General features: G+C 43.2%; 1 protein-coding gene across 3 annotated transcripts in view; it reads right to left on the bottom strand.

The window, feature by feature from the left end:
* Positions 1 to 6,351: 6,351 nt before the first annotated feature.
* The window catches only part of gareml (GRB2 associated, regulator of MAPK1-like), a 287,623-nt gene continuing 284,095 nt past the window's right edge, over positions 6,352 to 9,879 (bottom strand). For all 3 annotated transcript variants that reach the window (XM_070884410.1, XM_070884411.1, XM_070884412.1), the window contains one exon: positions 6,352 to 8,392. In XM_070884410.1, the coding sequence (XP_070740511.1) occupies positions 7,366 to 8,392 (1,027 nt within the window). In that variant the 3' untranslated portion in view covers positions 6,352 to 7,365. The remainder of the gene's footprint in view (positions 8,393 to 9,879) is intronic.

The following is a 9,879-nucleotide window of genomic DNA, read 5'->3' as shown; positions in this document are numbered from 1 at the left end:
AACCAGTGTATTGATCAAAAAGCTCCTTTGGTCGCAGATCCCTCCACCATTTTTAATGCCCTCAAACCGGAACATAAATATTTCTCGATTATAGATATGGCCAACGGATTTTGGTCGGTGCCTCTGGCACCGGAGGTTCGACAGTGGTTTGCTTTCACGGTCCAAGGACAACAGTATACTTGGACCCGGTTACCGCAGGGTTGCCACAACAGCCCTACGGTATTCCACATGGCTTTACAAAGCCATTTGCGAGAATTACCTCCCCTGTCATCCACAGTCATCCAATATGTAGACGATACCCTGCTAGCTTCAAACATGGAAGAACAGCATGAACAAGATTTACGAGCTTTGCTGGATCACCTTCGGCTGAAAGGACATAAAGCCAGCATCGACAAAGCACAAATATCCCAAGAAGAGGTTGTATACCTGGGACAAAAGATTTCACAAGGAAAGAGAGAACTTACCATGGATAGAACTGCAGCCATTTGGGCTGCTAAAAAACCCACCACTATTCAGGAACTAAGATCCTTTTTGGGATTGTGTAACTTTAACAGAAATTGGATTGACTCCTTCACACAGCTTGCTCAGCCACTGAATGATATCTTAAAGGAGAAACGTGCCTCTAAAGAAGCCATCACCCTCACTAAGGAACAGCAAGAGGCCTTCCTGAGTTTGAAAAAGGCTTTGTGTTCGGCACCGGCTCTGGGAATCTCCGACAGTGGTAAGCCATTTACCCTGTTTGTCCATGAGAAAGAAGGATACATGACAGCTATACTGACACAAGAACATGGGGATCGGCAAAGACCGATTGGCTATTATTCGGCAAAACTGGATGCGGTAGCCCTCGGATGGGGAAGTTGCCTAAGGGCCATGAAAGTGATATGTCGAGCGGTAATGATCACTGCGGGTCTAGTCCTCGACCAAAAGCTGATTGTCAAGTGTCCCCACACCGTACATGCTTTGCTGTCTGTGAATAGAATGTCTCAGGTGACAGCAGCTAGATGGACCCGCTGGACAGCAGTTTTGGAAGCTCCTAATCTCCATATCATCCGGGCCAGCCCGGTTAATCCCGCAACTATGCTCCCGATGTCAGAATTGAGGGAGCAAGAGGGGGGAGAATGTGAAGAGCATGACTGCCTGGAGATTTAAAAAGAAACAGAAGAAGCAGCCTTAGCAGCAGAGGAGCCTCTACACAACCCAGACCTCATCCTGTTTACAGATGGTTCCTCCTTTGTTGACAATTGTACCAGAAAAGCAGGATGGGCAGTTACAACCTTATATGAGGTAGTGGCAAAAGGATGTTTATCCTCAGGAACGTCAGCACAACAAGCCGAGTTACGGGCCCTGTCAGAAGCATGTCGAATAGCAGAAGGACAGAAAGCTAATGTCTACACAGATTCGCGTTATGCTTTTGGAGTTGCTCACGACTTTGGTCTATTATGGCAGAAAAGAGGATTCCTCACTGCTGCTGGTACACCTATCCAAAATGGAAAAGAAGTCCGAGACTTACTGGAGGCCATACAATTATCTCAGGAAGTGTCCATCCTGAAGTGTAAGGCCCAAACCAAGGAAAATACCACGGAAGCACAGGGAAATGCCCTAGCCGACCAGGCAGCTAAAGATGCCGCCTCACAGGGCGCTCCCCCAGAAGAATCAACACAGATGTGCAGATTGAAAGCACTCAGGACTCTGACATGAGACCTTCAAACAATGCAAGGCAAGTGCTCTCGAGAGGAAAAATGGACATGGATTGAGGCAGGAATTAAGCTATGCGAAGATGGTGTCCAGAGACAAAGGGCCCAAGTTTCCACATGATTTGCGCCTGATTTTTAGGAGCAACTGGTGGAGAACGGACTATCTTAGAAATCGCAATTCTCCACATTTTTTTTTCTGCAGTTCTAGTCAGGTAGAACAGTTCCACTTTGGAACAGAATTTTTTCTTCAAAAGGGGGCGTGTCCGGCCACTGACGCCTGATTTGAAAGTTTCCACAGTGAAAACATACTCCAAACTAAGTTAGAATGGAGCAAGTGAAGATTTTTGTAGAAATGAAAAAACCTGTTCTACACATTAAAAAATCAGGCGCAGGTTACAAATTAGGCGTCCAGAACGAGGTGGGGGGGGGAGGGAAGTCAATAATTTCTACAATAAATCCTTAGTTATACTTATACAAATATTATACAAATAAATCCAACCTGAATAAAAATTTATAAGCAAAGAAAAGATTAAATAAACCATGTTCCTACCTGTGTGAAAGTGCTTCAGGCAGGGAGAATGCTGCAGCAAGCCTCACAAAACGAGGCAGCCGTTCCCGAACGTGGGGCGGGGGGGAGGAAGCCGTTCCAGACGGCGGGAGGGAGGGAGGGAACCGACCGCCGACCGAACGCGGGTGGGGGGGGGGGGGAAGCCGTTCCAGACGGCGGGAGGGAGGGAGGGAACCGACCGCCGACCGAACGCGGGTGGGGGGGGGGGGGAGAGCCGTTCCAGACGGCGGGAGGGAGGGAACCGACCGACCGAACGCAGGGGAGGAAGCCGTTCCAAATGGCGGGGAGGGACCGAACGCAGAGGAAGGGGGGGGGGGGGGAGAGCCGTTCCAGACGGCGGGAGGGAGGGAGGGAGGGAAGGAGACAGAAGGCTGCAGGAAGCCTCAGAAATTGAGGAGCCATTTCCCGACAGCAAAAGGGGGAGGTCGTCGGGAAACGACTGCCTCAACTTTCTGAGGCTTCCTGCACCCTTCTCAGTGCTGATGTGCTGATGGCAATGTGCTTTTATTAAAAAATGTTCAAAAACTAAACAGCTACAAAGAACTACAAAAATGGCCGAGTGCCAATTTATCCTTCACACTGCGCGTGTGCGAACGCTACAACGCGCACGCGCAGCGTTGCCGGCAGGAACAAACTAATTTAAATAGTACCCGCCCCCTCCCACTTACAAAATCGGCGCGAGTGTAGGCTCCGCCTCCCTGGGCGCCGCGCCAAACAGACAAGGAGCTGCAGGGCGCTCCAGAATCACGCGTTCTTTTTCCGGCGCCATTTTAGGCGCGAAAAACGGGCGCCCAACTCGGAGGGGCGCCCGTTTTTTATCGTGTGGAAACTTGGGCCCAAAGAGTTACGGACAAGCCAGTCGCGCCACAAGCGCTTATGTCTTTTTTAGCCCAACAGATCCACTCGTGGGGATACTTGGCCTCACAACAGATGGGGACACTTGGCCTCACAACAGATGACGGCACAGTTCCAGAAAAGCTGGTGGGGTCGGGGATTTAAAAACAAGCCCAGCTGGTAGCAGACCTCTGTAATAATTCTGGACCCATCATGGTAATGCCACAACTGAAGCCTCCTGCCCCTGTCGGACCATTCCAGCATCTGCAGGTTGATTATATATCTCTCCCTCCATGCCAAGGATACACTAACATTCTTGTCATGGTCGACTGATTCTCTAGATGGGTAGAAGCTGTCCCAACTGAAAGAGCCACAGCCAATCACACTGCAAAGGTCTTGTGTAAGGATTACATTCTCCGATGGAGAGTCCAGAGTAGCATTGACTCAGATCAGGGAACACACTTCACAGGTGCTGTCTGCCAAGAAGTCTGTAGGTTACTGAACATTACGTGGGATTTACACTGTCCTTATCATCCACAATCATCAGGACAAGTAGAGCAAATGAATCGAACTCTGAAACAATGGCTTGCCAAATATCACCAAGAAGGAACACCATGGCCCCAGGCACTACCAGTAGTGCTATGTAGCATTAGGAAAACCCCAAACAGAACTACAGGTCTCAGCCCATTTGAAATAACAGGAAGACCCATGTCGCTGCCAGGAACTATTGATTTACGGAAAGCTGATGTTCACTTAATGAGTGACACTTTGTTATCATACTGTCAGGACCTAACCAATGCTATTAGTTCTGTTTCCCGACAGGTATCGGCAGCTTGGGGTAATCCACCCGAAGGAGGACACAACATCATCCCGGGAGTCTGGGTGTATGTGAAAAAGTTACATAAAGAACCTTTGGGTGCCAAGTGGGAGGGACCTTATCAAGTGTTATTGACCACCTAGGCAGCTGTTAAAGTCCAAGGAAAGAAAGCCTGGATCCACACCTCACACGTTAAACGAGCACCCGTAACTGAAGCTGAAATCTAATAAGGACAATTACTTTTTGCCAAAATGTATAAATTTACTGTACTACTGACTGTAGGTATTCTAGGCATTTGCCTATTTCTTACTAGCTGACCCTCTGCACCAAAGGGAAATAGTAGAGTACCCACAGAATTACATGTAAATACCTTTTTACATATGTCATACATTTATGCCAAAGAAAGTAACATTTCTAGTTGTTGGATGTGTGCGCATATTCCTATTCAGTCAAAAGGAGGGATTCCCTTGAGGCCAGTTCCCTTGAATATCTCGGAAATGGCTGAGTGGATAATTAATCAAAACAAAACAGGCAATGCGTTTCAGGATACGGAAAACTGGGCACGTAAATGGAAGTCAGCAGGTTATAATCTGACTATCTTTGAAGGGGGGTACCAACCGTGCTACAATAATTCCAAACGGCCCCCATTTTTTGTTATCACTAATACAACGGGGATAGGAAGACCGGGGGAATCGGTCTGTCTGATTAGAAACATCAAAGGAGGCCAAAATATGGGGTATAGTAACTGCTCCCGGAATTATAATGTAATCAAGCATGGAACCGTCCAAACTGGGCCGATGTGGGGATTCTTAACATAACAGGGATTCTGAATAAAACAGATGGAAAAGCCTGGACAGGCCCCGGAGTGTTGCTGAGAAAGAAACAGCTAACATTCATTGCCTATAATGGCACTTATTGGGTGTGTTGCCACAAGGCCTACCCTTGGCTGCCCCAGAATTGGACGGGATCCTGCTATTTAACCTATATTGTGCCATATATGTATCATATAACGTCACTGTCAGAACATCTACACCGTCCTAAGAGAGCTATCACAGAAACAGAGAGGTTCTTTGCCATTTTGATCCCCAGGTATGGGACCGCCAAACTGGCAAGGGAATCCATTAACATGGCATCCGTTGTGGAATGGGTAGCCAATGATACTTCAGAGGCCCTCGTTAAAATCAATGCAGAAATGGTCGCAATCCACACAGTAGCTCTACAGAAAAGACTGGCCCTTGACTACATTCTGGCTGAAAAGGGAGGTACTTGCACCCTACTCGGAACTGAGTGTTGCACATATATCCCAGATAGCTCCGAAGAAATTACCCACTTAGCCGAGCATATCCAAAAGGAGGTAGAAAAACTTAAGCAACCCCCATCATTCACTTTGTGGAGCGGAGCCACTGAATGGCTAGGTTCAATAGGAACTTCATTGGTGGAAGGTTTAATTCTATTCGTTGTAATTATTTTACTTTTATTTTGTTTGTTTATGTTGATTAAATGTTGTTGCAACCAGGCGGCTGTAGCTACTGTCCCGCAGGTGAGACACCTTGCAGGTCCCAGCAGACCGTCTGTACATGGCACAGGGGTATGTTATGCTTAAAGGAAGGTTGTTTACTGGTTGAATTAAGATATTGAATTGGATTAAATTGGAATGAGGGTAATTAACCTACTAAAACCAGACTTCCATTCTGGCCATGATGGAATTCGGGTTGATGTAAATTTGTGTGGAAGCTACTAGTCCGGATATGTGGCGAAACACATCAACAAATTTTAGAAGGAAACTCTATTAACATGTATGAAATAATTTTGTAGAATGTTTAACCAGTGACACCTGATGTTTTATGATTCAGTTTGTGAAAGAATCAAAGGGGCAATTGATAGCGAATTCAAACAGGCTACAGAGTTGAGAAAACACAGACCCCATGTCTATGTGCTAGTGAGCACATTGCATTAAGTCATCAATCAACTTGACATTTCAGGACTTTTGGCAGTGAGCCAATTAGGGGTTAAGAATATATCAATTGAGCCAATAAGGTCAAAGAAGGCGAGTTCATTTCTATAAATTGATCCAGGATAAGAACAGCCATTTTTGCCATGTGTTCTCAGAAGGACAAAGGACCTGGCATAAGGCCAGAGCTTGTTGCAGCCGCCAGAATAAAATTATTTTAAAGATCTACAACCGGAATTCGCATCTCATTGAAAATTAAGAGATCTAACAATTTATAAGATGGCCAACGCTGATTCACTGTTGGGAAAATAAAATGAGCTCAGGTACAACAACTATTTCCCGTAGAATAGCAGGTGGAAAGGTTCACACAATAAAACACCAAAATCATACATGGATGCTATTTGTTTTTGTGTTCTATTCTCTGTATTGATTTGTATAGATTAAATTATGCATAATCTTGGGCATTTCAGTACAATTATAGTATTATCAACTTGCATTGTTAAAAAAGAAAATTATATCAACATGAACATCTACATTGAGAAAATTTGCTTGTCCATAAATATACATACACAGAAATTTCCCAAAAATTAGTTGGAAAAGCCATAGCCATTAAACTGTATAATTTAGAGTTGTCTTCCACAAATAACAGACTAGACAGTTATTAAGACAGTGGTGATTAGTACAGTACATTTTTAGATCAAATTACTGACTTAAACAATGTGCTAAATTATAGGCATATGCAGTGTACTATGGAAAAGGGCAACTGTTTATTTCTTCACAGATGTGTGCTTTATTTTTCCTTTTAGTTGTCACAATAACCGCATGCCATACAAGAATTACTTTGCTATCTATAATGTTTTTCCTGGGCTTTCTATTTTTGTTTGAAGGGGAGGTAGGGGAGGGATCTGCAAGTACAGGAAAAATTATATGGGTAATAAAAAAAGCTTTTTTAAATGGTGTTCCATAGCTTTATTAGTACAGTAAATGTTAGAAGGGACTTAGTCACCATTAATCTAATTCATCCTCAGTACCACAAACCATAGCAGTTAACTGATTAAAAACTGAAGCAATGGAAATCGCATTTCAGCACTCCACTGTTGAAGCATTTTAAACATTCATGAAAACATATGGAGCTTGACGAAACAGATAGCCTGATGCTTGCATAAACTGAAGACTATTCTATCTCCAATAAGGCAGCATTGACTGCAGTTCAAAAAGATTTAACTCTTTAACTCATATTTGTTCCTACAAAATTCAGTGTAACACTTCCCATAACTAGAAAGGGAAGGATAGTATTTTTAAAGTGTACAATGTCTGCAACAACAGTTATTACATTTTGCTAACACCTATTCTTCACACTAACCTACATAAATTGTATTTTCTATGGCAAAACATGTTCTGAGACACTTTTAAACATCTAGAGGTGTTTCAAATTATCATAATGTTCTTCTATGAGTTAAAGAGTTAAACCTTAACCAAATTGACTAAACAAAGAATCAGGTTAAATCTTAGGTCTCCATCCTTTAATAAACTGCATGATCTTTTTCACTTGCAGTTTCGTGAGTTTAAAATCATCAGATAGAATTTCCTCAGTCAGCTGAACAAAAATGTTTCCATCAATTCGCTCACGGACAAAGAATGTCACCACATCTTCTGAAAGGCCTATGAACCGTAGACATTTGGAGACTTCCTCCACTGAAAGAGAAGATAGGTCAGATGGTGGGTGCCAGTATAAACCACTACCATTTAATCTGGGCACACCTAGTGTATTAGATGAAGGATGGGAGACAGGTATGTCTGTATTACTCCTAGATGATACCGGAGGGACCTCTATAACGCCTTGCGTGAGATAGACCCTTGTGACACCACCCTCGGCACCTCTCACAATGGTAGGAGAAAGAGAAGCTGTACTTCTGATGATAATGTTATCTGAATCACAGACTTTTGGAGGCCGTGGTGGTGGGACTGGACAAGATATGCTCTCAGTCTGTTTGTACAAAGAATCCTGTGCACAGTTTCTAAATTCCTGATTGTACCTTAAGTCTCCGGAATTGATGACAGAGCCTGGATCAGGAGAAGTACTACGGCTGACCGTAAGATCAAAAGGATCAAAATGCTCTGATGTGGCAGATGGAGACTTGTGATGATCAGAAGATTCCAACCAATCTGCTGCTGATGGACTAGATGAGTAACTAGGATTGGCAAAAGGGTTCAACGCCCCAAAAGGGGCAAACCATTTCTGAGAACTTGGCGCTTTCAGTCGAGGGCAACTGTAGTAACTTTTGAAAACAGCATCTCCAGATAATTGCGGTGTAGATCGCCCACTGATCACACTTTGAGCACTTTGATCTGAATATGCCCATGGATCCGACCAGGAGGTCTGCACGTTCTGGATATTAGATGAAATATTCCCTGATATTGGACGGTTGGAAGAATCTGTAGCCTTGCAGTCTCCCCATGTGCATGGGTAACAGTAGAGGGAATACGAGTCTGGGGATGGCGAACAGCTGCCACTGCGGGTTCCAGAACTGAAAACAGAACGAAAAATATTAAGGCTGCATTACAATTATGGCTTAATCCTCTAAAATATTATTACCACACTGCGAAAAAAAACTATTTAATGGAACTACCACCATGAACCAAAAAGATGAAGCATGAGCACAATGAACAGCGGGCAAAGTAACCATGGATATACCAAGTACATTCAATTCAAAATGTAAAACTGCATTCTGGGAAGATCCTGGGAAGGATCCCAATTTCTACAATTTCATTATACTATGCTGCAAAATAATCACACCCAATTATAAGTTTACCTGGTAGTGTTGTATTCTAGTTCAAAAGCAAGCCTAATTTTTGCATTAAATTGAACAACCAAACTTTCCTTGTAGAAATTTTGATTGTCATTGTTATAAGGTAACACTTTGAAAGTTGCTGAAGTGGGGCATCTCACAGCATGCCCTGGTGGCTGGATTTGTCCCTGCATACAGTCACTGGAAGCGCAAGCTGATCATGGGAGGCATCTGGAACCTTGTGAACAACGGGACTAGCAGGGTATCTCCTTAGCCAATGAGATTTAAGGATTATGAAATAAACAGAGGAATGACTGAGAAGGAGGGTGAATTAGAGTGGGTGAATTCAATATCAAATCAGGTACAGAAAGAGAAATAAAGAGAGGGAAGAAAGATTGGATTGCGAGAGAAAAAAGACAAAAAGGAAAAGTAAGAAAAGAAACATTTAAATATTACATTTTTAAAATCTCCAACAATAATTCACTACCTGAAGGAATGAGACGCCACACTTTTAATTGTTCATTTTCTAGACCAGAGAAGTTGATTGGTAGTCATTTACAATTTTCATGTTGTTAAAAGGGTATTTATGCTATTAATTTTGAGACAACTTTCTGTGGCAATTAAAGTGAAAATTCAGCAACTTCACAAAAATCACAGGGAGGTTAAGTGCGAGATATCGTTTTCACAAAGCAAATGGTGGAACCGCGAAAACCAGCTAGCAACTTGCAGTGATTCGCAATTTACGTGGTATCTCTTCCTCAACACAAATTGCTGGCCAATTTGCGCATTAATAACAATGTGCATCATTCACACGCAGTTATTTCTTCAGCAAATTTAGGCCCAACCTTTAAAGCATTAGACCATAAAGTGAGAAATTCTGTAAAATATTAATTGTGTCAATCAGTTTCATTGACTGGTCTGAACCACTGGGATTACATTGACGTTTTTAGTCACAAACTCTCACACTTGTTGACACCTTTTGTATATTTGGAGGACCTCCTCCCTCATCAAAATAGAACTTTTCTCCATTACAATAGTTACCAACACATTCAGGATCTGCTTGCAAATTTGGCCTTTGTCAGATTTTGTTGTGTCATTCTCAACAAATGTTGTGCATGCCACAGATATATTAAGGAACCTTTATACTCAGTGTATAATGTACTGGTTCACTGCATGGGAAGCATTAAAGGTTCATTATTACAGATGCATGGCTGACATTTTTTTCA

Source organism: Pristiophorus japonicus, chromosome 7 (genome assembly GCF_044704955.1).
Source record: "Pristiophorus japonicus isolate sPriJap1 chromosome 7, sPriJap1.hap1, whole genome shotgun sequence".
In the NCBI taxonomy this organism is placed as follows: domain Eukaryota; kingdom Metazoa; phylum Chordata; class Chondrichthyes; family Pristiophoridae; genus Pristiophorus; species Pristiophorus japonicus.
Note: the sequence above shows the minus strand (reverse complement) of the source record. Positions and strands in the feature narration are given on the sequence as shown.